The sequence below is a fragment of the Eleginops maclovinus genome, chromosome 8, assembly GCF_036324505.1.
Source record: "Eleginops maclovinus isolate JMC-PN-2008 ecotype Puerto Natales chromosome 8, JC_Emac_rtc_rv5, whole genome shotgun sequence".
NCBI classification, from domain to species: domain Eukaryota; kingdom Metazoa; phylum Chordata; class Actinopteri; order Perciformes; family Eleginopidae; genus Eleginops; species Eleginops maclovinus.
This window is the reverse complement of record NC_086356.1, coordinates 7,655,389-7,682,514: the sequence shown is the minus strand read 5'-3', so window position 1 is coordinate 7,682,514 and position 27,126 is coordinate 7,655,389. Positions and strand designations below refer to the sequence as shown.

The following is a 27,126-nucleotide window of genomic DNA, read 5'->3' as shown; positions in this document are numbered from 1 at the left end:
TGAAGAGGGTTGGATATGAAGATAGATACGACTCTCAAGCCTGTTTGATATTATAAAATCTTAACTAACAGCTGGTTAGCCTAGCTTAGCATACAAATACAGACACGGGGGAAAAGCTAGGCTAGTATTGCCTATAACTATTTATTGAATGTGATTTAGATACACTTAGTTAGGTATCAGATCACAAGTTTCATCATTATATAGCGTTATTTTTTGGCACAATAATACAACATTTGCTGAAGTTGATTCCTGATTTTGATTCAATTTGTTAATAAAATCATGTGCTCAAAATATGATTTGATTTATGTTATTCTGGGTTCAGGAAGGAGCGGAATTGCCATGGGAATTTCAAAATAAATGTGTGATGATGAAATGTGTTGATCCAAATCGATGTGTAATTAATTTAAAGTGAAATAATGCGGTGCAACTAAACTAAACTTAAGACACATATGCACTGTAATACATTTTAATTAAACACATAAAGGCTTTTAGTAGACAGTATTGTAAAGGCTCATCCTGCTTTCATGTTTATAGCTTCTCCACTGCCTTTAATGTTCTGTAGCCATAACAGGGAACACTGTGAAAAAGCCACACTGCAGCCCTGCAATGATGGCTACATCTGCATGGAGCTCTCTGTGCGACATAAAACTAGCAGTAATCCAAAAGTAGCCTGGTGTGGGTACGTGTCGGCCCGGGTCAGTGCCACATTGTAAGAGGGCTGTATCCTTCTCTGTGTTTACCCAGCCTGTCCGTGTAATGATAGGGATATCTGTAAAACTACCACTGCTGCGGCCGCACTGTCTGCTAAGTAAGAGTGTTCTCCTGCTCACAATGGCTGCTATTTCTTCACCGCTCTGTGTGTTCCTAAAGTTGGGTTAACAACAGGGGGAAACTAGCTCACAAACCGTCTGTGTCCAACCGCTCTTTCCTCTCTTTTTCTGTCTGTGCCTTCCGGGCTCAATAGCCTTAGGTATGTGTATGAAATAGCCTGTTCAAAGATTGCCCTGTTGGCTCCTTCTTTGACTTTATGTGATTTCCCCTTTAAGGCAGCACTTACAACCCCACACAAAGACACGGCTGTTGTCCCTTTGTCTTTGTTATTTATGCGTTTTCCAGTATGTCTTCCAAATATAATCGCATGGATATCATTTTTTTTGCCTCTTTTTCTGTTTCTTTGTGCATTTAAATCATAGTAGCACAACTGTTAGTTGTTCTCCATATGCAGATACAGCTGTTTCTCTTCTTTCTGCCACTTGGTGTTCTCCAGCGCATGAAAAAAAGCTATAAAACAGCCTCTGCCTTGTCTTTGTCACTTTCTTCTATACAAATGTCCACCAGTGCATGAGTTATTAGTCTAGCAGCCATGAAAGCGGAAAGGCAAGACATTAGGCTTCTGTGCTTTTAGTAACAAGACAGTGGAATCTATTTTCAAAGTGTTTACAGGAGAGGGAAGGTGTAGTTTTCATGGAAATCCAGGTTTATACATGATTATGGCCTTATTCTCACCCACACACAGATAATGCAGTGTCCATATTTGTCCCCACTATTCATCTCTGTCCCTATCAGTAAGTGTTACAGGATATTCTGGGATGGTCTCCCGCAGAGTGTAAATATAGATGCCACACCCTCTGCCTGAAATGCACAAACAAACACACATGCTGTCCTGTTCATAACATCTAAATAGAATTATCAACAAGCTACACAGCATCGCATAAAACCCAAATTAATGACAGGTTTTCCCTCCTTAGATCAAGAGTTATTCATGTCAAATAGATTCAATTTCAGGATTTGTGTGACTGTAGGCCCTCCTTAGACTCCCACACACACACATGTGCTCTGTGACTTTATTTTACCCACTGGAGTAGATTGTTCTCTGGAAGCCTTGGGAATTTAATCCCAGACAGCTGAGCTCCTCTTAAAGCAATTTTCAGGACACATCTGAGATCCTGGTTCACCGTGGTAATTGCTTGAGAATGCCTTCTGTTACATGGCTCATGCACTATCAAGCAAGGGAACTACAGGTTATATGATCCTTGCTGAACTTCGAGTCTCAGGAGAATATGACCTGACATACAGTGTAAATGTGGCAGGTTTTTAGCAAAGGTTTGTAACCGATAAGTATGCATATTTAAAGCAACAACAAAAAATACAGCAATTCAAGGTTCAGTTGAATCACAAAGCATCTAACAACTCTGTTAAAACCCAAGCATTTGTTGTCAAATAGTTGGTGTTGTTTTGCGGTTGCCCATGCTACATTTGTAGTTTTATGTGTTATTTCAACTTTTTATTCGTTTAACTTTATTTGATTTTCCACTGCATGTCTTTAAAGGGGCCCTAGTGTGCTTTTTTGGGTTTTACCTTTCCTTTAGTGTGTTATATAGGATTGTGTGCATGTAAATGGTCTACATACACTAAAATCACAAAGTCCCATCAAGAGGGTGTTACTCTTCCACACACTATGTAACACTTGCACTTCTATTGGCTAGCGCTTCCACACTTTGTACGTGATGGGCTAAGGGGGGGAACATCTATAAGGGGTTGACCAATCACAACAAAGCCGGCCAGCTAAGCAATCAGAGCAGAATGGACTCTGGTTTCAGACAGAGGGTGAAAAGAGGTGCTGCAGTACAGGCAGGGAAGGAGCTGAAATGTATGAGAAAAATGAAGACCTTTTGGAACATTAAAGCATATAAACATGTCACAGTAGAGGCACACAATACAAATATGAACCTGAATATGAGCACAATGTCCTCTTTAAATGAGAAGAGCATGATTTGGAAACCCTCACAAAAAGTGAAACCAGACTAAAAACACATGACAAACTGAGAGTTATCTTTGTGGTTTTAATTGCCTTTGTAAGTAATGAAAACCACAGACTACAATATCTCCTCTTTGAAAGAGAGGACCAGACAACAAGTCCATTGAACAGCAGCTGAATGAAGTGATTCACACGAAGCAGCTTCCACAATCCAAACTGTACTTTGGTCTACAAAGATCCCTCTTTGACCATTCACAGCTGTTCTGTTTGCACCAGGGCGAATGTTATCCTGGTGTTAGTATAAAAAACGTATGATGTTGATGTTATTCCAGTGCTGGTGATAAGCTACAGTAGCTGATGGCTAACAGAGTCTCTTTCATGCAGGGATTTGATAGATGAGGAGGCGGAGCGTGAGCCTGACTCACTGATGCCAAATTGACCTCGAGCCTCTCCGCAAGCTTCATTTACTCAGTGTCTCTGATTGCCATCAAATACAAGAACCATGAATGAACAAATCTGCATGTTGGCTGATTATTAACTTTGACCCAGAAATCTGCCTTACCATCCACTCCGCTATTCTGTGTCACATTTTCCTTTACTCCACGCTGCATGATGTCAACAGTTCCTACTGCTTTAGGTTGTATTCTTGCCAAAAACACACCAGGGAAAAGGTTTTTTTCCTTTTACGCTCCTTTGTGACCTAACTTCCAATGCATTGTGTTAACTTTCAAGGGCGTTCTTGTCCATGCACCCACAACAAAGCAAAGTCAGCATTTTTCCATGCTAGGCCAACCCTCTACCTCAGTATAATGTATGAATACAAGGTAATCTCAAGGTAATTTCAGTCCTGTTGAAAATAATGCATGCAAAGAGGGTAGTAGGATACAGGATTCACTGTTAATTGATCACTTAGGTAAAAACAATGTGAATTTTCACTAAAACATAATAGCAAGACCTCCAAATGTTTGTCCTTTCTCATAGAAGACAAAGTGCAGCTCTGCCCAATTCTCACACCCTGCAAAAGAACACCCATGGCCGAGTACACAAAGCAAGGTTGGCAAGAGCTGCCTGGCACTTATTTAAAGCAATGATGATCTCATGCCTGACTTCATCGGGAAATCATTGATTATCTCACAGCAATGCTTGACAGTAATCAGGAAGCTCCTCCTAGAGGCACAAGCGCAAGAAGTGCCCACAGAATCACAACCCTCTCTTTTTTCCCCCACCTTTTCCAACCTCCTCAGTACCCACTCTCTTCCTTTGCCTATAATGCCTTCGCTTGTTTCAGCTTCTAAAGTTTCCATGTATCTTCCCTATCATTTCCTATTACATTTTTAATCTATCATTCCCCGACTTCATTCCTTGTCAGCTCTCGTCGGATCTGTCCTGGGACAAAATCCATGTGTGTATAGTAGCTCTTGGTGTTTGTTTTCACACCGATGCATGAGAAAATATAGATTTTGCTCTTAGGTTACAGAATTCCAGAGTGGCCCTGCAGAATCCCACACCTTCTATACTTCTCCAGTTACAGTGTGTGTATTGTAACCACTCCACACTAAAATTGTGGTTGTGTTTAGCCAAATGCATGTACATATCGTCCAGAATTAGAGCTTTCTCATAGGAAATATGAATGTTGTATTTTAAGTATGCTATCGTTGGTGATAAGTATAGTTATCACGTGTCCAAGGTATATCCTCTTTCTTGTATCTTGACTGAAAAACAACTGAGAGCCTCTGCTATTATGTTTCTGAAGAATTGTTTTTAGAATTTCCAATTTGGACCATGAGGAGAGGATGTAAAAAGTCTTTGCCAGATGTGACACTTAGATTTAGAGACTGGATGGAAAGCCAGACGGATGACATGATTGGTATTTTAGAAAACATTTTAATACGGTCCAAACTGAAAACTACAAAGTGCTGGATAGGAAAGCAGATGTGCGGTAACATAAACAGATGCCAAGATAGCATGAAGACTAAACAAGTCCAATTACAATTGTGATTGTTGAGTTCATTAGCGTACCTGTGTATAATGTCTTCCAGCCTCTTTCCCTGTTCTTCGTCCTGTTCCAGCTGTTTTCGCCTTCCCTCCTCTTCCTCCGCACCCATTCCCTGGAGGAGCCATCGCTCACGCATGGATTTGGACTGAGGAGAGAACAGAGACACGTTAAGTGATGTTACATATTAAGGAAGAAGAATTTCATGCTCCATCCGGGTGACATTATACACAGCGACTTTGGGATCAACTTCTATGCTGACGATACGTAACTTAAGCTAACTATATAAAAATCAAAAACAGCCGAATAATTGCCACGGTTATTATATTGAAGTTCTCCTTTGATAAACAGTGTATGTAAGGAACTTCTTCTTCTTTAGCAACAACTTAACACTTTCATTTTTGGCCTGATTGTGATATTCTCAGGTATATTTAACAGCCACTGGACCTCCATTATGGAAAGTAACCTTTGAAAAATTTGAGATGCCAAGCAGAGCTACAACAAATAAACAAACGCGTAGGCCCACACAGTTTTTACATAACACAGATAGACTCAGCTGTTACTCACAGGAAAACACTCTTAAATCACACCATGAGAACCAGAGTATTATAGCGAGTTCTCTCATTACATACACCCTAACATAGTCCAATGTTTGTGCTGTTGTCCTACAGTGAAAGAGGCAAAATTATGCTTTATGGGGTTTCCCTTTTCCTGTCTTCAAAACCACACACTCCCCCATTTGTTTACTTCCGTATCATATTGACATCGCTATGCAACACTCATGTTTCTATTGGCTTGCCCTCCAACACACTCTATGTGATAGGCATCTTTAAGTAGTTGACCAATCACAAAAATGTCACAGTGGAAGAACAAAATACAAATCAGAACCTGAAAATTAACAAAATAGAACAAATAGTATTTCAATTTGTACAAACTGGAATATGCCTCACTGAAATGCGGTATTTGACTGCATCATGGTGCATTTAATACACTATAACTATAGAGATAAATGTTCCTGTCATCTCATCAAGCTGGGGTAACTTTAATGTTTTAAAGATGAATGCCAGAGTCGGTTGTTTGTGAATCTAATGTCTTGTCTCTGTCTGGTACTGTTATGTTCTGTTCCCACAACAGTCGAGCGGGAACACTTAGCTTCACCTTTGGCTGGTGCTGTCAAACTGTTGCTTGGCTCTAGGCCGTAGATTTGACAACTAACAGCACACACGCACACACACGCACACACACACACACACACACACACACACACACACACACACACACACACACACACACACACACACACACACACACACACACACACACACACACACACACACACACACACACACACACACACACACACACACACACACACACACACACACACACACACACACACACACACACACACACACACACACACACACACACACACACACACACACACACACACACACACACACACACACACACACACACACACACACACACACACACACACACACACACAATGGGCTCTGCGGAAATTATTCCAAAGCATTTTACCACCTGCTAACAGAATGTGGCAGCTGGGCTATTTGTTTGTTTGTGTCTGTGTGTGTGGCTGCTGCACACCCACATAGCCAGGCTCAATTCACATAGATCATTTTCATTATGAAGCCAGAGATGTAGGCCAGAAATATTTTGAATTTTGAATGAATCTCACATTGCATGACCTGTTTGCCAACTAGACTGAATGGATGTGACTCCCCTAATACCACCACCAAGGAGGTTATGTCTTTTGTTTGTCTCTTTGAAAGCAGGGTTACTAAATAATTACTGGTCTGATTTGAATGAAACTTGGTGGAAGTGTGCGGTAAAGGTCTATAAAGAAGCAATTTGATTCAAATAATGGGGTGGATACGCCAAATATTTTTCACTTTTGTTACCATTACAAGATAGGTCATAACCTTTGTGGAGGTCTGGGCTCTCTGAGACCACTTCTGCTTCTGTACTTAAGGCAAAATAGGAAGTTGACGGTAGCTGAGCTTGAACTTTGACCTCCCTGCGGAATTCAATAAAGTTCTTCAGAAAAAAGAAGCTACATTGCATAGGGGCCATTTCAGCAGTCAACCAAACAGTGTTGGATTAAGTTTTGTAGAATAACCGACCAGTTGTTTCCTCTGAGAACCCTGCTCTCTGCTCTCTCTCACGCCGTTTAATAGACTTTCCATTTCCTGTTGAGCCTTTGACACAAAAACACTGAGCGGTTTTTAGAATGTCTTTACTATTTGTTAGTAAGTCAAATACAGAGACACAGCATCCAATCACCTATATTTAGAAGTGCAAGAGGCAAAATCAACAGTAGGCCAGGCTTCAATAGAACACGCTGGCTAAGGTTACTCTGATGATTACATAGTTCGAGACTCAGACAAACGCCTCCAGTCTGAGAGGCTTGTATCGTACAGCCAAGGCTCTTATCAAATCTCTGGGCTCCAGTCTCCATTTCCTCTCCCATGCCACTACGTCTCTGGAGAGCGAACTACAAAGCCTGCCTCACGATGCCTGGCGGTGCGGCACTCAGAAGTAATGGCCATTAAATGGTACTGTGTGACCAGAGGCTGATTACATCTGGAGTTCAGGCCTGCTGCCGTTGTATGCAAGAAAAACTAAACAGAGCAGAACACCGGCTCTGGACTTATTATCTGTCCAGCTTAGGGGAAGACAGGGAAAAGCACTAGTGTATTTTGGTTCGGGCAGATAATATGTCTTCTGCAAACGGAATATTTACAAGACACAGGTTATCTAAGTTTATACTCCAAATGATAAAGGCATAAAATATCCAAAATAGTAACAAAAATGGGCTTAAAAAAGCAAGAGTTGAACACTTTTGTGTACTTTATATCGTCTCTCTCATGATCAGTTAGTAAACTGTTACATGTAATACTTATGTTGACTTCCCTTGGGGTCAGTGTAAGGCAGCAACACATGCTAGTGGTCTTAAGTGGAGTTACTGAAGTGATGTGACATGTCAGCAGTTAACATGTGTAATTTGTCATAATTACGACTTTGCATTCAGAATAACCCACGTGAACCCAAATGAATCAGTTTCAAATTCAAGAAACTAACTGAAATGGAAAAAAGTCATATGCATCATGCATAATAACATTTGATTATTGATATCATTTTTGTTTTCTTGCCAGTGATGAACTCATATTCATGAGCGCTGTGTCTGTGACAGTAGTTCCAAAGTATGTTTTGCACCTGGGCTCACACTGTAGAAATCGACACTCATAACCATGATCAAACCCAGGTGCTACAGCTTAACGTTCATAAATGGTTGTATGTCAAATACACACTGCGCGCATGGCTTTAATCCATGTTCCTGTTTGGTCCATATTTCCATAAGTGGGTGTTAAAAGCTGGAAAACGCCGTCTTGTAAGAATAAAATTCATTTAATACAGGAGTCATTGATGCCAAGCGTGTTTAAAGGCTCTAATTACAGAATGGAATGTATTTTACAGCAAATATCGAAGCTGGCTACCATACATATCTCTAGTATAATGGGTAACCACAGCCGTTTCCACACCCACGCTGCATCTGTGCAGCATTTAGAGATTTCCGAACATTTAGTCTTAAAAGGAAATTCATCATTTGATGCATGCGTCATCAAAATAAAGGATGTGTATATCTGTTGCGCCTCGATTTGAGAAGTCATGTTTTTTTTCTGAGCTTATGTGAGGTCAAGGGACACATTCTTCATTGGTTGAAAGGTTCAAGAACTCAAGGGAAATTACAGAGGTTTGTAGGCTGTTGATTTTTCCGAACTCACAATCCGTCAGCAGTTTGTTTCTCCTCCGTTAATGCACTCACTATCAGTACAACAAATCCATGTTTACTTGAAAAACACAATCTTGGCTTACCAGTAGCGGCTGGCAGTAATTATTAGGGGAATATGTTTATGTGTGTTGGGATTTAAGTGTTTTTCTTGAAAGAAGAAAACAGCGAAGGATAAACTGTTACAGGTCTGCACACCAGGGGCCCTGAGGTTTGGATGTTTGGATGGAATCAACAGCAACCTGCCAGCCAGAAACTGACTAACACATTTCCACATGCACGCAAGTGATTAAACACACATACATGTACGTGTAAAAGCCACATGCATGATGTATCTTTGAGAGCTCACTGCGTCACTTTAACTGACGTTTGGGGTCAAGGCGAGAACAATCCTCAGCAAAAAAGGAATAGGGATTGAGCAGATTAAGAGAGATAAATGGCTGTCACACACACATTTGTAAACCTCTCGTGTGAGCACTTTTGTTGACTATTCATCCACTGACGTCTATCATGAACTCTTTACCTTGACCTCTACACTGACCTCATTGTAATCCATAAACTCAATATTTGACCTTAAACTAACGGTTACCTCAGGGTGTAGGCAATGTTTCGTCTATTATCTCACACATACAGTAGCCTAGATTGCTGGAAAGTTCACATATTCAGGCTATGGATATATACGAGTCCAGAAGTACATAGCAGAAGTGTTGGTTAGCTGGTCCGCTCTGTTATGATTGGTCAACTGCTTAGAAATGTCTCGCCCCTAAGCCTATCACAATGTGTTGGAACGCTAGCCAATAGAAGCGCGAGTGTTACATGGTAATGTCTTTATGTTTACCCTAAAGCAAAGGGAGAACCCCCAAAAGTATAATAGGGTTTCTTTAATGCACTACAGACTGGATGCAATTTCACCAGCCCCCCCCCCCCATGTTATACTGTAAATCCCCAGGTTGGTGGTCATAGTCGTTGTGCAAAACCAAGATTAAGCCGATCACAAAATACAACAAACCTTGAGATGCTGGAGTTGTAGCCCCAGGTCATCCAGCTGGCCTCTTTTGTCTTCAATCTCAGTTTGCCGTTTTCGCTTCTCCTGAGAAACAAAAAAACAGAGGAGAGGAAAATCAAATCACTCATCAGATATATACGGTCAGTTGTTTTTAAAATGAGTGGGCAGTGAAAAAAAAAGAACTGTAGTAGGGTGGAAGTGGTGTGATAGTGAAGCACTAATGCATGCTTGTGAATTGATTGAGTGTTTTAATGTTGCTGTTCATCATCGGCAAGGCAATATCCCAAAGGGCCAATTAGGGTTCTCATACAATCAATTTAAAGATGAGCCGAGGCTTTTTATACAGTATACTGTTCAACTCATTTGAAACTGACAGTCTTGTTTAGTCTAGCGAGTGGGTTACTTCACAGAAGCTAGGTCCCAGTTTCATGCCTCCAATACAGACAATAATATAATATATCTAAGCAGGCTGTAACTGAGATGGGTATCCCAATTAAGTATGTGGTTCTCAAAGGATGTATAACAATCAGCAAATCCTCACTGGACTGACTCAATCTGTACCGAAATGAACCACAAGACAGTCAGGAAAATGATACCCAGTCTAACCAGGAGCTGAATTAAGTATTACAGGGGTCTGAAGTCAGGGCTTATGGTGGGTCAGGGCCCACAGGCTATCTAAAGAGGATGGACTAGGCCTTGAAGCCTTTAATAGGGTGGAGGTTTAATTTGAGGTGGGGGAGAACAAGCCTTAACTTCATGTGGAGATGAATGAGACTGATGTTTGGAGGTCAGGGTGGTCACATGGTGATTGGGAGGATTCAAATACAGAAAAATAAAAAGAGGCTGAACACACTGAGGCAATATGGTGTCACTATCTTTGGATTTACGCTGACGGAAATGCATGAGAATATAAACAAAGCAGATCCCAGTGCACCCATGGTAGGGTCTGAAGGGCATGGGATACAGTAGATGTGTGTGTGGCTCTCTGTGTCTCTCTCAGCAGGAGCAGAACAAGCATTTCTGGGCCGTTTCCTGTTGGCTAAAAATAACCATCAGGTAAAAAAACCCAAAATTGGAAATAGGGCTACACCACCTCTCGAAAAAAGAGTAACTGTGTAAAAGAAAAATGGAATAAGAAGATAGCTGAACAAAATGGCATGGAAATATAGAACAGGATAGAATAGATCTGATTGAGCGGAAAACTGTAGGACAGTTTACCAAATAATTCTAGGGGAAAAAAACGGAAACATCGTCCACTATTCAAACCCTTTACATGACATTTGACTGGTTATGGTTGAGCAAATAACGATATTGTAGGTTACACTGTAGTAGCGAAAGGAAGAGTTGGGCATTCAAAGCATCAGATATTAAACCAGAAGTTGTTCTTTGCAGCTCTACCTAAACTAACAATTCATAATGACAGTCGTTCTCTGACTGTAATCTAGTGGATGTTAACTTAACCAACAGTAGTGTTCGCAAATCAGAAAATGGTCATATGAATTCTTTGCAGTACAAATGATATTGGGTTGTCTTTAATGGCCTTTATTACACATTGCAGATGCAAAATGAGGGAATGAATTCAGCCGAGTTATCATGACGTCATTGAATTGATCCCTTAACCAATCCTAACCCTAAACCAAGGGGAAACCCTATTTTATCAACAAAGTTGGAGGATGACTTTGCCACTTCTGAACTAATCCTTCTTTGCTAATCAGGAGGGAAAAAAAGATCCCAATGGACAAAAAAACAGGGACAGCAGATGTGTTCTACAAAATGCTTCTCACTGGAAAGCAAAGCGTTTTAAAAAGCGGCTGCTGGTGCTAGAGTCCAAAGCCAATGTTTCGGGGTTTTTTTTAATAAAGGATCATTATCGGAGCAAATCTACCACAGCACTACAAAACTAAATGAGGTAAAACAACTTGACTGTGTCAGCTTTGCCCGAAGAAAAACATTACAAAGACGCACAAAGGCTGTAAAAACATCTGCATCAAAACTGAGGTCATCGCTCTTTCTCTCTCCGTAACACACATGTACACCCACACACACACACACCACAGCAGCCTACACAGCAGCCGTTCCCATGGCTTGTAAAGTACAGTCAGACAGCCCGAGCAGAGGTATGGTCACCAGATGTCAAGGACTGTCAAGGACATGTGGTCCAATAATGGGCAAAACACACATGGGCGCAAATACACGTCCACAGATACACAAAGGCATCTACAGTCAAAGTCACAAATCAGTAAACAGATAATTTATTCTCACAATCAAAGAGTATCCAGGCAAGTTGTGTAGAAGGATAATTCCCATCCACAGCATAAAACACAGTGTTGTATGATCATATATTAGTGGTTGCTAAACTGTCCTAAAGGGCCTTTCAGACTTATAACAGCTCGGCAGTAAAAAAAAAATACAGGCTCCTTATTCATTGTATGTAGCAACTCAGTAGGGGTGCCCACTGCAGAGGGATGTGGAGTGGACCAAAACAAAACAAAGGCAGAGTAAAATGCTGACAATGGTTCTACTATTTATGGTGCGTAATGGAATGCAAACTTTCCAAAGAAACTACATCGGCCAATCAAATAGATCCACAGTAAAGGAAGTGTGGCACATTTATTAGTGTATTTTTAGGAAATGTAATCGAAAAGACATTTTGTCCCATGCATTGCGCTTGGGAAGGCCATTAATGCTACTGTGAAAACTGTCCTTCCTCAAAATTAAGGCTTATTGAGCATCTGTGGAAAACCCATCCATTGGATTTGGCTGAAGTAGCTACTCCTTTTAGTGACTGCTCAGGGTATCTGGAAAAGGAAAATATAAATCTCAGAATTTACTGAAAAGGGGAAAAAGTCCTGCTTACTCATACGATTTAACTGCATGTACAGTAGCGCTTTTCAAAAGCAGCGTCAGCGTTTTTCCTAATGGTAGTCCCTACTGACATTTCCCCAAGTAGTTCCAAGAACTGTATCCCAGAAATTGACTCTGGCATGATACAAATATTGCAAACTCCTTCAGTTTAATCTGAATTTCCTACAGTGGGTCTTTTAAAAATGTAATGAATACAAACACTTCTGAATGTTGGCTTGACTTGCATTGATTTCTATTTAACTTTGGAGGAGTATCAAGATCCCTTGGTAATAGAGTTCTTATGAAAAAATGTTGGATCAGTTCATGATGCATGCCCCTAAAAAAAACCTTCGCTGGAGGGATCGTCCCTGTCTGCGCAAATAAGATTAAAAGCTGTGTTTGCTACTGAAACTGCTAAATTAATAAAAAGATGAAAGACTAGTTGAGCTGAATTGGCAGCAGTAGGACCCCGATCCCTGCTCTGTTTACTGTATTTTCCCCCAGAGAACACATCCTCCTCCTCAGGAAAATATGTGGACATTCTTGGCGACACACTCATGACTTCCCACACACTGACTCACTGAGTCTTTGGCCCCACTTGGCCTGCTGCTTATACAGAGGATATCACTTTTCCCACTACTGCTGACACAGTCCAAAAAGTTGGACACTAACATATCATTCGGTGTTCAATATTTTAAATGGCGGATCCCCATTGGAGATTTTTACTGTCTCACATTGGCGTTGGGTTATTTGGTTTCAGAAGCCAACCGCAAGTCACATTGACGTCACAGAATTAAGTAACCTCTCGTCCTACAGAGTTAAACATTGTGGTTATGGAGAGGGGGTCAAACTCTAAGTGTCAGCTTACAGTTCCTACAAAATTCAGTTCAGCACAATGGCTCATAACAGCAAAGACCAAAACTAAGACACTAAAAGTCAGGGTCTGGTGTCTCTACTAAACCTAACCCCTTGTTTGAAGATGGTTACTTCATCAGTAGTTTTGTAAAATGTTCTCAGCCCTAACAAATTCTTCATCAGTACTCTTCGGAGGAAGACAAAAACTCCTTTTATCCAGTTCTCGCAAGGACAAAAAAACGGAACTGGACTTACAAGAAGGTAAACCAAGGGGATGTGAGTTTCCAATATTTAAATGGCCTCATTCAATGGACAAAATAACTGATTAAGGAAGGAAACAAAAGAGCTAATCCAGACATGACTGGTATAAATGTAGCCCTTTTAAATCCTTGAAAGAAATCCTGACAGAGTGTGATTTAAAGTCATTTCACAGGACTTTTAAGCCATATGCAGCCATACCTGAACGCTTAGGGAACAGAGACTGAAAATGGACCTGTGCTCCAAATGTTTGATTCAGTGTTTACTGTGCTGGAAAGAACCTGATGCTACAAATTAAAATGTAAATTTGGCTCTTAGTGGGGACTATATGAATGACACGTCCTCAGACAATGCTTATTTGTAAGGTCCAAGGTGAACATACTGCTAACCTGTTGACTCCTACTCTATTGGTGGTGTCAATAAATGCAAATTTAGCACGTAGCTTAAATGTCTTGCATGCCATTGTCATGCGATATCGGCAGGTGGAGCCTATACTGATTGTGTCCATATTGAGCAGAGACACGAGAGCACATAGCTCTGCATTCATAGGCATGTACACAAACATAAACAAAACGTCATAATCTATTATATTCTACAGTATAGCATATAGAATTTAGGTTTGGAAGCAGAACAATGTATTGCTTTGGATGGGGGCAGCACGTGTTTTAGGCACGTTAAAGTAAGAAGCAACTCCAAACAGGCTTAATTTTAACCTACCTGTCGGAAGCTGTTACAAATCTATGCTCTCTTCAAAGCCACCAAATTCCATTGACAAAAACAGTAATTTGACCTTGCACAACAGAGAATTAATAGTCAACCGCTGATGTGTGTTTTGTGACTTTGATGAATTAAAACCAACCCTTTTAAACACCCAAACCGGAGTCATACAACTCCCCAAAAGAATCCCTTTAATGTATTCGTTCAACTGCCTTGAGTCAACCAACAATGCCTCTGCTATCAGCAAACCAGAGTGTATCCGTTATTAGGAGAGTAATATTTAGTCTGATAGTGTTGTATTTATATGTTTCTGCTAAAATGACACCTGTTGTCTCTGCCCACTTTTGAATTTCTCTGTCTTGTCACTCCGCATTGCTTACTATTCTAATCAGCTCACATGTCACGACAATCATTTAAAAACCAGAAGTGCCCACTAGAGCTGCATTCCAGTTTCAAGACTTCATGAACCCTAACCCCGCTCCGCACACAGGCATGTACACAGAGACACACACACCAGAATGTCCAGTACGTCCAAGACAGCTGCTGCTAATTTTAGATGGCATGTAATGCTTGGCGTGCCCTAGACCCCCTGCTACCAGACAAACCACACCCCGTCCAAATGACTTTGACTCAAGCACACTCCCAACCCCCATAAAGTGCTGAAGTCCGTAAACCAAACGTCCTCTGGCCACCTATCCACTCCTGCCCCCCCAGTTGGTAGGTTGGCAACACTCACTCTGCCAAATATTCCAAACCTAAAAGACAGTAATTCAAAACTGAACCTGAGGCAGTGACTCCACTTTAGGAATTGTATGAATCAGACCTGCAGAATCTTACAACCATTTTTCTCTCTTGACTCACCTGGAGAAAAGCCAGATCGAGGTCAACTAAAAACACAAGTTTGAAAGATGGTAAACATCTGTTAAATAGGCGGGAAACATTGTATTCAGCTGCACTTCACTGAAACAGGAACAAACAATTTCAAGGCCAACCGTTAGCAGCAGTTTATCCATTTTCCATTACCTGATGTTAGATAGGAACATTGCTGCCAATAAAACTAACGGCAGAAAGTCAAAGGCTGATCTGTAACGAAAATAAACGGGAAACTAAGAACTGCTTCTTTTCTTTGTTTAAATGTTTACAGTGTGGTCCGTTAGCCAACTATGTGCAGTGGAGGAACCACTTGATGTGTGTTACAAATGTGATCACAGGTTTAGGTTGTTAATAGAAACCAATAGTGACCACATTTTGGCAACTTATTCCATATTGTCAACAGCCCAAATTGAAACAACACATGCCTTCAGACAGCCCTGCCCCCCACTCTATTTACTGCTCTTAACGCAGCCCTCCACTGCAGGCCACAGTCACAAATCTCTGCATGCCAAGGTCTAGCTATAGCATCCCCCCTCACCTTCACCCTGCCCCACTCACTTCCCCCTTGTTAGTCATCACTAAGTGGCTCCAGAACACTGACCAGTTACACAGTTCACTTTCATAGAGCTCAACCTGTGGTCGAATTGAATTAAATAACTGTTTATCTTTTAGTTTTCAAGACTGGAGGCCCATTAAGCAGTAAGAGAGACAACAGCCTCAGAGATTTTTATTTTAATAGGAATATTTCACACCGAAATTTCTCGGCCTTGTTCCCAGTGCCAGCAGCTGTCATTTCCTGAGTCTATGTCTTTCCTACAAACACACCATGGTCATCTCACTCCTCATACACCACTTCCTAATTCCCCTTAGACTTAGCCACAGACAATCTGCGGCCTTGAGTGCGTTTGAGTGTGTGTGTGTGTGTGTGTGTGATTGGAGGTAGCAAAGATTCCAAAGGGGTGAGGTCATCTGTGTAAACATATCACAGACACTACAGAGAAGTCAGTGAATGAGTCCAGGTGCACACGCGCGCGCGCGCGCGCACGCACGCACGCACGCACGCACACACACACACACACACACACACACACACACACACACACACACACACACACACACACACACACACACACACACACACACACACACACACACACACACACACACACACACACACACACACACACACACACACTTTTGTATATGCATTCTGCCATGCCGTTGGGCGGTTGGCAGGCCGCATGGGCAACAGCTAATTAGAAAGCTGAAGCGCTCGCCATTCATTGGCTGAGCTCAAAACCACACGCTGGGTTTTGGTGAACACACAGGTTTATAAAAAAGACATAAACATTATGCACAGACGTTTTTTCGGGGAAACCCTGACAAGGCTGTATTTTATCCGATGGCTGTAATTACATGTTAATAATACACCAATTACAGGTTTGGATTTAACAACATGACATCACAACTGTTCCCCAATCGCACCAATTAGTAACCATGGGAACCTGCACCGCTGGCAGCTGACAGGCCGGTAATCACAATCAGACTGTGGGAATTTTCTTCAGATTGTATGTGTGGTGGACAAATGAGCAAATTGATTTAACAACTCTTAGATTAAAGCACATGTCGTACCCTTTGTTGGACGGAATGATTAATGCTGCAAGTCCAACAATTATCTAGAAATAAACCCATCATTGGAACTTTTTTCCAGGGGCACTTACTCTCACAAACTCAGAAAAGAACCATCTAAGTCATATGGGACTGAGTTTAGTTAAGATAAACTGGGAAATAATTCAGAAGTAGGATGGGGAAAGATGGCACTCAGGGTTCATTTCTCTCTTGCATTGTCAATTATTAATACGGGAGTAAAAGTCCGTACAGAAAAAAGTTGTCACTTATAGGAAAGAAATCCCTATGAATGTTTTATATGAAACGCTTCTTTGTTTAAATAAAGCATACAAAAATAACTGAAAATAACAGTGAATTGTTTCTGAGCAGATAGGTATGTCATCTTTTCTGTCATGAAAGAAAGTTGGTGATTCCCGTCCTTAAGTGGTGTAGGCTTTATTCATGAGCCACACAGCACATGGACCTGTCTCTTGATCAAATGAACATTATAATGACAGCTGTCTGCTACCTACAGACAGGTTCATCAGATAATAACTCCAACCGTCATAGTCCAGATGAAATGTTAATTAAATCAGTGTGAGATTCAGTAGCTGCGTGTTCACACCGCTCCGATACAGAGAGAACCGCTCCTACACTTGGCTCGGATTTTAGTGTAAGATTCCAATTTGGCTCGAGAACTGCTTAAGTATTGATGAGGTCTCAGAGTATCAATTATTGATGAAATCATTAGCATGTCAGCTGCAGACCTAAGACAGTGTGAATGCACTATATACACCTCTCCACAGGGGCTCAATAATACTTATTCAGAAAATCAAGGCAGAAGGTAAAAAATAGTAAAACAAATCTAATACTATTATACTACAACTGCAGAAATGAATTGATAAACCATTGAGTTCAATTCTTTTAATTCCTGTTTCTTAATTATTTTTTTTCTCTGTCACTTTAAAATGTATATCATCGACGACAAAGAGAAAATAACAAATGATTTTTAGCTAAAATATTGCCTGCCTGTTTTCACCCTTGTTGATTGCAATACAATCTACTTTTTGCACTTATGTCCAGGGACAGTTTAAACTACTTTAATCCAGTGTTTTTGGTCTCGCTCTTCATCCACAGTCATTAGAGGTTCCGTAAAATCCTTCCCCTTCCTTTTAAGAAGCTCTGTCAAGCTTCTGTATTTACACTGGGCCTGTGTATTTGGCTTACAGAGTGCCTCAGAGACTTGTTAGTACTAATAGTGTAATAGTAACCGTTCTCTATTTGAGTGTCTGGTAGGGCTTGAAGGCTATTAGTGCCCCTTATTGTCTTTGATACAGCGTACACACGCAGAGCTGAGACAAGGCAGATGCTCGTTCAGAGGAAACAAATTATATAATCATATTCACATGTGACTTTACTGTATGCCAAAGCTCTTGGCAATTCCAGTAGTTTGATAGTACTTCAGGAAAAAAAACAGAGAGATTTATTTGTAGCGTTACAACTGCTGTCATCAGAATATTCTGTAGCAATTGTTGTGTTTCCTGGCCCAGTGCACCAAACCTAAACTGTACACGCTCACTTAATTGATGATTTTAGTCGTGTTTTGCCAGATGACGCAAGAAGCAGAAATGCGCAATCCTCTCCGCTGAAGAACTTTCCGCTCTCTTTCTTTAGTTAAGAATCTGACTGGTTAAAGTACATGCAGCCTGGTATGGCTGCCGTGTTTCAACGTGGCCAAAATAGTTCCTCCATCTGCTGCCGCTGCTGTTCACCCCGCTTGTGTGTATGAGTGTGAGTGTGCATGTATGTTCCTGTGCGTCTTGAGTGTGTTTGGTATGCTGTGGTTGCTCACTGGTGCCAAATTTAGTCCCAGGCATTGACTCTCGGTGCAACTGTTGCTCCGCGAAGTCCTGTCAGTACCAAGCCAAACACTTCAACAGATGATACAGAACCCGAAAAGCATTCTGGAGCACTTTGGATGTGAACACATTCTACCTTGGCAAGAACATACACCAACAATTCATACGTCTGAAACCAAAAGCGATCTACAACTTTCCTCTCAGTTGGTTTTCCCCACAAAAAAAAAACACATGAAAGAAGATGAGAACTGACAGACAAACTGCAGCAGCAGTGCAGGGCCAAAGGGAGTAGAGGAGCAAAAACGGTGTTGAGTGAGGAAAATGGATGTAGAGGGCTATGATGTCATGCTGTTGGACTCCCAACACATTAAGCTGACTCGCTTTTTATTCAACAACTAAAAACGCTGCAATGATGCAATTGCGATTTTAAAAAGAAACAAAAAAACCTAACATACAGTTTATTACCCTGGTTAGCTAATTACTACTAGTCAATGTGTAACAGAGAAACACACTGTATGCCTGGTTTATTATATTAAACTAGGACAAAAGCGAAAATAAGCAGTGAAAATACAGTGTTTTCTTAACCGAAAAATAAAATGAAAAGTGAATAGAAACAACATTAGCCGGTTAAGAATTGTTTTTTGTCTTTTAGCTTTAGCAAAATCGTAACAAAAACAAAGGGAGACGGTATTAGCTTCTGTCAACATTCGTCACGTTGGACAACAACAAAGAATGGACTTGAAATTCCAGGACATAGCGCTATCCTAATGTAGCTACATACTTTTGAGACAGTGTAGCCAGCTCAAACAAACATTCACTTAAATCCCCGTCAAAACTAAAACTGAATATTTAAAAACCAACATTTTTTTTATACCCCAGCTCAACAAAAACAAGCAAACACGTTCTGAAACAAACTAAACCAAAACTAAATTCAATACTATTATCATATTGACGGTAATTGAACGGCATTGGAGATCAATAATTATGTTGTTTATGTTCATATATTATAGTTCCAATGTTATACTTAGTTGGCTTACGTAACACCACCACTTCAGCCAAGGGGTCACCCTAATGTGTGGCATTTACTGTTTACGTCACAGGTATTCAGTCAATAAAACGTGAACTTTGATATGTGGCAAAGACTCAAAAAACGTTTTCCCGCCTTCAACATGTGTGTGAATTGACATGAATGGGAATGGATAATATAGACAGGCAGAGAGAGCATGAGAAAGAATCAGAGAGAGGGGGAATTATGAAAGAGGTAGAGGGATTGAAAGTTAGGTCGAGATATCGTGCTGACGGGAAAAGATGCAGCCAAGGTGAAACAGGGTGGCCGTGCACAGACAGACAGCAAAACAAACAGAACCGAAGGTCAAAGCAACATGAAGAGGGAAAAAACCAAACACGTAGTTTAAAACTTTTTAGACTTACCGCCAAGGCCTGCAGCCTCTCTTTGTGGAGCTGAGCCTCCTCACACGACATCCTGAGGGGGGAAGCAAGGGGAGAGGGGGGAGAAAGAGACGTGAGATCAGGGAGCTTTAGACTGAGTGCAGGAGTCCCTCAGCGAGAGGTAGAGAGGGGAGGGAAGGAGTGGAGGAGGAGTATCCACACAGGGTCCTTCCTCAGCAGTAATCCAAGTGGAGACGGTGGGAGAAGGAGCTTGAACTGAGGGGGAAGCAGAGCTCACTCATTCACTGTCCATGTGCCTCACTCGCATTCCCTCTCTGACTCTATCACCCACTCTTTCTCTTGCGCTCTCCCTGTCTCTCCTCCCATTTGTCCCCTCCCTCCCTCTCTTTTTTAGGAATGGGCCATGTGTGATTAAACAGCTGGGAGGAGCAGCTGAGAGAGGGGGAGAGGGAAGGGGAGGAATGGAGAAGGGATGGAATGAAGGTGAGAGGGAGAAAAAGAGCAAAGAATTGCAGAAGGCCAAGACAAGTTTAAAGTTATGCACATATCCAGGTTATTATTTGTATTTTGCACCTCTACTGTGACATGTTTACATACGTTCAAATAAACTCCCCATGGAGGAAACCTGGGGATTTTAGCCTTTGCAGACCATTTACATGCACAAAAACCAATATACAGAGCACAGGAAGGCCCTAAAAGCATAATATGGCCCCTTAGCGGTAATTGATGTAGTCTAATAGATTACAGCATGTGTTTTGGACAGAAAATAGGTCAAAAATAGCATTCCTACAACACCAACTGCCTTTGAGATAATACCAAGAAATGAAAATGACAACTCTACACCTGGACAGAAACCTTGTAACGTTTCAGGACATAAATCAATGGATGCCACTTCATAAAAATGCAAGCTTCTCCCAGGATCATAGCCTCACTCACATGTTTTTCAGTTTTAATAAATCCAGCTACAACATATGCTTGCCACTGTTTACCTGAAGGGACGGGGTCATGCAATGCCAACGCTGCAGTAGGGATGTTACTGTCATTTAAAAGGTGTTATGATATTAATAATGATGAATACACACAATCCTACTGCTGACTCTTCACTTTCTATTTCTGGTCCCTTTCAATGCCACATCAATAGAAGCCTCGTAGTTTAGAAAAACAGAAAGAGGAGTAGGATAGAAAGAAAAGCAAATAACTGTGTGACGTAAACTTCAATGGGACATGTTTCTAATTACAAACTGCAAAAACACTTCTTTAAAAAGCAAGACACACCTTCACACACACAGACACAAAACGGAGTGTGTGTAAATGGGTCACTGTTAACCGTGTCCCAATTTTTCTTTCTCACTTTTTTTGTAACTCTCTAGGTTCATCTGTGTTTCATCAAACGTATTACCTTATTTCCTCCTCTTTTTCACTCTATATCCTTCCTTCCTTCCTCCTTCTATACACCCTTAACTTTTCTCCTCTTCTTTTTTCTTCTTAGCCGTTTTCTACAAGCATCTCAACTTTCCCATCCCCAACAGTTCCTCCTTGCCCCCTTCCCTCCATATCACCTTCTCGTACATGCCTCCAATAGTGCATCTCTGCCCTCCATCCCTCCTTCCTAGTCTTCGTCTTCCCCCTACCTGTCCCTCTTCCCATCTCCTCTTCATCTTGCTCAAAACTTCTCCTCTTCCTCTTTCTTTTCTCCTTCCACAAGCACACATCCTTATAAGGAAAAAGAGCAGCAGCAGGAGCAGCAGTCCTGGCCAAGTCTTCAGGGAATACAGAAGCATGTAACACACACACACACACACACACACACACACACACACACACACACACACACACAGCTTTACTCCAAGAGAAGAAAAAAAGGGTACGGTAAATAATTGCAGCTGCAGCGTATCTGTCCTGTGAAGCCACTGCGAGCTGTGAATAAATCAGAAATATGTTGTTAGGCCAAAGTTATGGCTTCCATTTGTTATACTGTTTCTAAACTAATGCTCAGATTTCAGGAGTGTTGACATTATATTCTCTAAAGCTTTTCTTTTTGTGTGTGACAGTAAAAATCACTTTTCATTATTCAGTATTTTTGATAAAGGTGTTTTTGTTTGGTTTTTACAGAAGTTTCTACATAGCCTTCTGTGTGTTTGAGTTTGAAAAAGTTCATAGTTAACTCATTAAAGAGTAAAATGATATTGGTTTCAGGGGGGTTTCTAGAAAAATATAGTATGAGTCCACTGATCTTGTATAAGATATATAAAACCTGGGTTTTATTTAGGTTGACTTACCCGTTAGTTTTTGACTCCTATGTTTTATTTAATTTAGAAGTTACCAACCTGTCTGATGTGATTAGAATTTAAAGCTGTCTGTTCATATTTCGAGACTTTTGAGTAGTACAGAGTCGTTCGTACCGTACCACATGGGATGAGACCAAAACTAGAGGGAATTTTAAACATACTTATTTGACCAAATTACGAATCAATGTAGCTTTTTGGCTGCAAAAATTGGCAAATGTTCTCTCAATCCTTTCAACTTTATATGTTGATATGTCAATTCTGAGTAGCTGCACAGCCCAGAAACCACCAAAGGAAACTTTATACGACTGACGTATGCTGAACATGGTTAGTTTTACTAAATGTGTATCAGTACACATTGTTGCAGTGCTAATGTGCACTGATACACTTACATTTATTCATATTTACATTTATTATCCACTGTTTTGTTTGAAATTCAACACTGTTATCATATTGACGCTTGGATGTCAGTTGTATGGGCATTGGAGATAAATAATGACGTGTTTTATGTTCATATATTTATAGTTCCAATGCTATACTTAGTTGGCTTCAGAGCCTACGTAACACCACCACTAATGCCGACAGCATAAGCTTGAAATACTATTCTCTCACTGAGGTTCACTGTCAAGATAGGAAAAATAAAAACTGGACTCTTTGACCCCGGGCCCGCCCTTATTAAAACACCCAGCTTCAATGTGTGGACGTGCATGTCATAGAGCATGACCTGTTTGAGGTCTCAGAAACATATACTGTATGGAAGCCGGCTCAGCGCTGCAGCTGTCTGACTGTGCAGCCGCTCCAAGACTTCTGGCCCGTCTCTGTTCGATCTGGACTTACACCAATCACATCATTGGAGTTGGCTGCATGCACACGCTGTCATTGCTAAGCATACCGCCTCGCTTTAACATTGCTCCGCTTCATTATAGGTGTTTCTATTCAATTTCCTTGACTTTTTAACTATCGCTGCCACCTTCCCTCCCCCCCTTCAACCCCTAAACCCTGGCGTCAGTTATGTTGGTCTGTCGTCGATGGACACAACAGCATCATTGTTCCCTCTGCATCGCCACGACGACGCGATGACCTCACTGCACAGCCAGGCCGGCCCCGCCTCTTCCCCCTATCCCAGCCAAGAGGTAATGGCCTCCAGATGTGGAACCAGAGGCTTACATACACACACACACACACACACACACTTACATATACACACACACACACACACACACACACACACACACACACACACACACACACACACACACACACACACACACACACACACACACACACACACACACACACACACACACACACACACACACACACACACACACACTTACATATAACAACATACAAAGAGTGAGTTGGAAGTAATGTGCAAATATGGACAAAGAAAGTAAGTCCAAATATACTGTGCATTTGCATTTGATTATTGTGGTGTGTGTGTTTGTGTGCACACACTTTATGTTAATTTGGCCATCTCTTTTGCCTGCCTTTCCTGGGCTTAGCTCCCACAATTTAATTCTCCCAAAATAACTGAAACACATAGATCAGGTACAGACATGCCTCTGTTGAAAGACATACTGTGTGTGTGTGTGTGTGTGTGTGTGTGTGTGTGTGTGTGTGTGTGTGTGTGTGTGTGTGTGTGTGTGTGTGTGTGTGTGTGTGTGTGTGTGTGTATGTGTGAGTGTGTGAGTGTGTGTTTGAGAGAGGGAGGGAAGAAGGGAGCAACCCAAAAAGACATATTTCTGGCTGTGTGGAGTGCCAGACCCTGATCTCATTCATATTTTATAGATCACTGAGGGAGGTCAAGCTGTGTTTGGGTGTCTGTCTGTCTGTCTGTCTGTCTGTCTGCACATAAAGTTTAACCAAAAACTATTAAAATTCAGCACTTCCATGACGTCTTTATTACTGCTGAGTATGTTTGTTTTTCCACTTCATAATTGGCCTTAAATTCAACAAAAACAATTGCCTAGGTGAGTATAACTTCTAAAAGTCAACTCCGCAAATAATCAGATAAAACTCACCATGTTTTTTCTGATACAACACAGGAATTCAGTTCCCTGCAGCCACGCAAAGACAGAAGTTTTATTTGACTGTTTAGACTACAGCAAGTGAGTCAAAAAGTTAAAGTTTAAACTTCTTTCAAAAAGAGTGAATTATCAATAGTTGGCTATATGATGTAGAAGCAAACACAATCTCCATTCATAATAATAGATAATACATTCACTCATTTACAGTCCCTCACAATAGAAATAGTAATCTAGATAGCATAGTTTCATTTGTCTTATTGAAAACCGAGCTGTGTCACACAGCCTATTTCTTTTTATTGATGAGGATTTAATATTAATAGAGAAATTTTCATTCATGTCTACACTGTACATACAAATACATGCATGTATAAGACTTTTTAGAAAATATGTCAAGCCTTTTTTAAATGTTTTACTCGTTTTCATCCTTAGATGCATTTCATACAGTATAAGAAGCAGATGACGTAGTCCCCAGACATCCTCTCTCTGGCTCTGTCTCTCTCTGAATACCATTATTTTCCTCTCTATGGTTTGCACATCTTCTCTCATACAGTGTTATAAAATCATGTTCTGGTATTTTCCTTCTAATGAAGTGGGGAGGTTTTGGGCAAAAAGAATCATTGTGTAAAACCTCATTAGTTCAGTTCAGTAAAATAGAATGGAATGGGAAGTGACTGCTACTTGGAGAGGTCCCAGTTCACCTCCTACGCCCTGCTGTGGTGCCCTTGAGCAAGGCACCGGACACCTCCAATCCCCCTCCCCATTGCTCCCCGGGCGCTGCACAATAGCTGCCCACTGCTCCTAGTACTAGGATGGGTTAAATGCAGAGGACCAATTTCACTGTGTGTGCTCTGCTGTTTGCATGTACGTGACAAATAAAGAGGGTTTCATCCTCCGATTCTATATCTAAAAGCCTCAAGACTTCCACCTTGTTATGCATGGATGTTGACGGATACATTTACTGTGTTTTATATTCAGGGCTAAACCTAACAACACCTTAAATGATAAATACATATTTTTAATTTTCTGAATATTTGCTTACTATTAAGCCTATTTAATGTCCAAAATAATGGTTTTCTGCAGGCAAAGCAAAGGCACATTTTTCAATGTATGTATTGTTATTATTCCTTTGTTTGTTTAAAATGTCAAGCCAATAAATGACTTATCAATGAAACTGCACTTTTATTCAAATTTAAACCAAACAATGAATGATAACTAAAAACGAAGACATTTTGTGGCAAGTTTGAAGCTCTTGCCACCCTGTAATACTGTATACACTCAATCCATGCCATCACTAGAGAGTGTTTTTCCCGTAAGACTTCCCTGAGTGTGCAATAAATAGCAGCAGAGAATGGGCCATCTGCCATCGTGGCGTCTGCGCTCTGCATGACCACAAATACTACCTCCTCTTTCCGCTGATTCAGTGGCCATCCTAGAGAAGGCTGATTAAAAAATGAGCCCAGAGGACAACAAGATACAGTTCAGGGAGAATAGATGTGATAGACAGACTGAATCACGACGACAGCACTGTCTCGTTCTCCCAATTATAACATTAACTATTGATGCTCCAGCTAAGCATGTCTGCTTCATGCTCCCCTGCACAGCATCGTGGGTGCGGCTCTGAAAGTCGATGCAAGAATCACTCTGAGCTGTCACTCAAACGGCCTGTTCGACAGCTGATCAGGACACTAAGCTAGTGGGTGAGCCGCAAAATAACAAGGCAGTTATCACTCAAACCAGAAAGACTCTCAGCATCCTCTAATCTGCAACATCTCTTGGGTTTGAGGCTTTTTTTCTAGCCAAAAATGCAGGTCTGTATGATGGGTACACTGTATAAGGACATAAACTGAACAAGCTGTATTATTCATGATATACAGTACTCATGCACCAGATGTCACTAAATAAATAACATGTTCAAGTTGCACAAGCCCCCACAAGAGACAGATGTTAAATTGGGAAGCTATAGCTTTATGCATTGTCAATTTAGTACTGTAGAAGTCTGGTGTAAATGCACTTAGCTGTGGGCTACTACTATGGACACACGCAACTCCAAAACCTCAAGTTGTTGTATAGGAGCCATATGAATTTCTCCACTCACAATACCTTTACTAGAACACAACACCCACAACAAAGCTTTACATGTTTGGAACAACTTACTCCCACTGTACTGCACTGCATATTTCAGGATCACAGGCACTACTTCTCCCCACACAAATTCATAAAGCAGCTAATTAAAACCGGCGCAAAAAATGATTTAAAAAAACAAAGAATACGTTTTCTTTTTCATCTCATTGAGACACACGAGTTTTCCAGCGCTTTGTACCATTGCTTAAGGCATATGATTAGTGCTCTACATTGGACCTGAGTTAGCTTCACCTAAGATAATTCTGCTAAATAGCTATATTAGTTAGTCTCTTGAAGCTTTATTTCTAAATGTTTTTACTCAGTTTGAGTCTCACCTTTGCTTTCTTCACAGGTAGTTTCAGTCATGTTGTTTGAGGATCTTTGTGCAATCTTTTCCATATCTTTGTTAAACCTTCATCAACCACGCATTTCCACTCCCGAAGTGTATTTCCTCAGTATAACGAAGCAGCAAAACACTCTAAATTAAACTAACCAAACTGAATTGTTTTATGACTAGCCTCACAGTACACAGGTAAAACTAGCTAGCCTAAGTTTGGGCTAAAAACAACCCATAATGCAACTCTCTGTTAAAGGTAAAGGCTCGTTATAAAACGCCTGGTTAGCTAGCTTTCAGGTTTTTGAATAAAACGTAGAGGTTATTTTTTGAATATAAAGAAAGAGAGAAACTCACT

At 40.9% G+C, this 27,126-nt stretch overlaps 1 protein-coding gene across 1 annotated transcript in view; it reads right to left on the bottom strand.

Annotated features, from left to right (window-relative positions):
* The window catches only part of LOC134868404 (PALM2-AKAP2 fusion protein), a 75,056-nt gene that overhangs the window by 46,467 nt on the left and 1,463 nt on the right, over positions 1 to 27,126 (bottom strand). Inside the window, 3 exon segments of the mRNA XM_063889508.1 lie at positions 4,778 to 4,899; positions 9,578 to 9,658; positions 20,020 to 20,071. Coding sequence (XP_063745578.1) covers positions 4,778 to 4,899; positions 9,578 to 9,658; positions 20,020 to 20,071 — 255 coding nt within the window.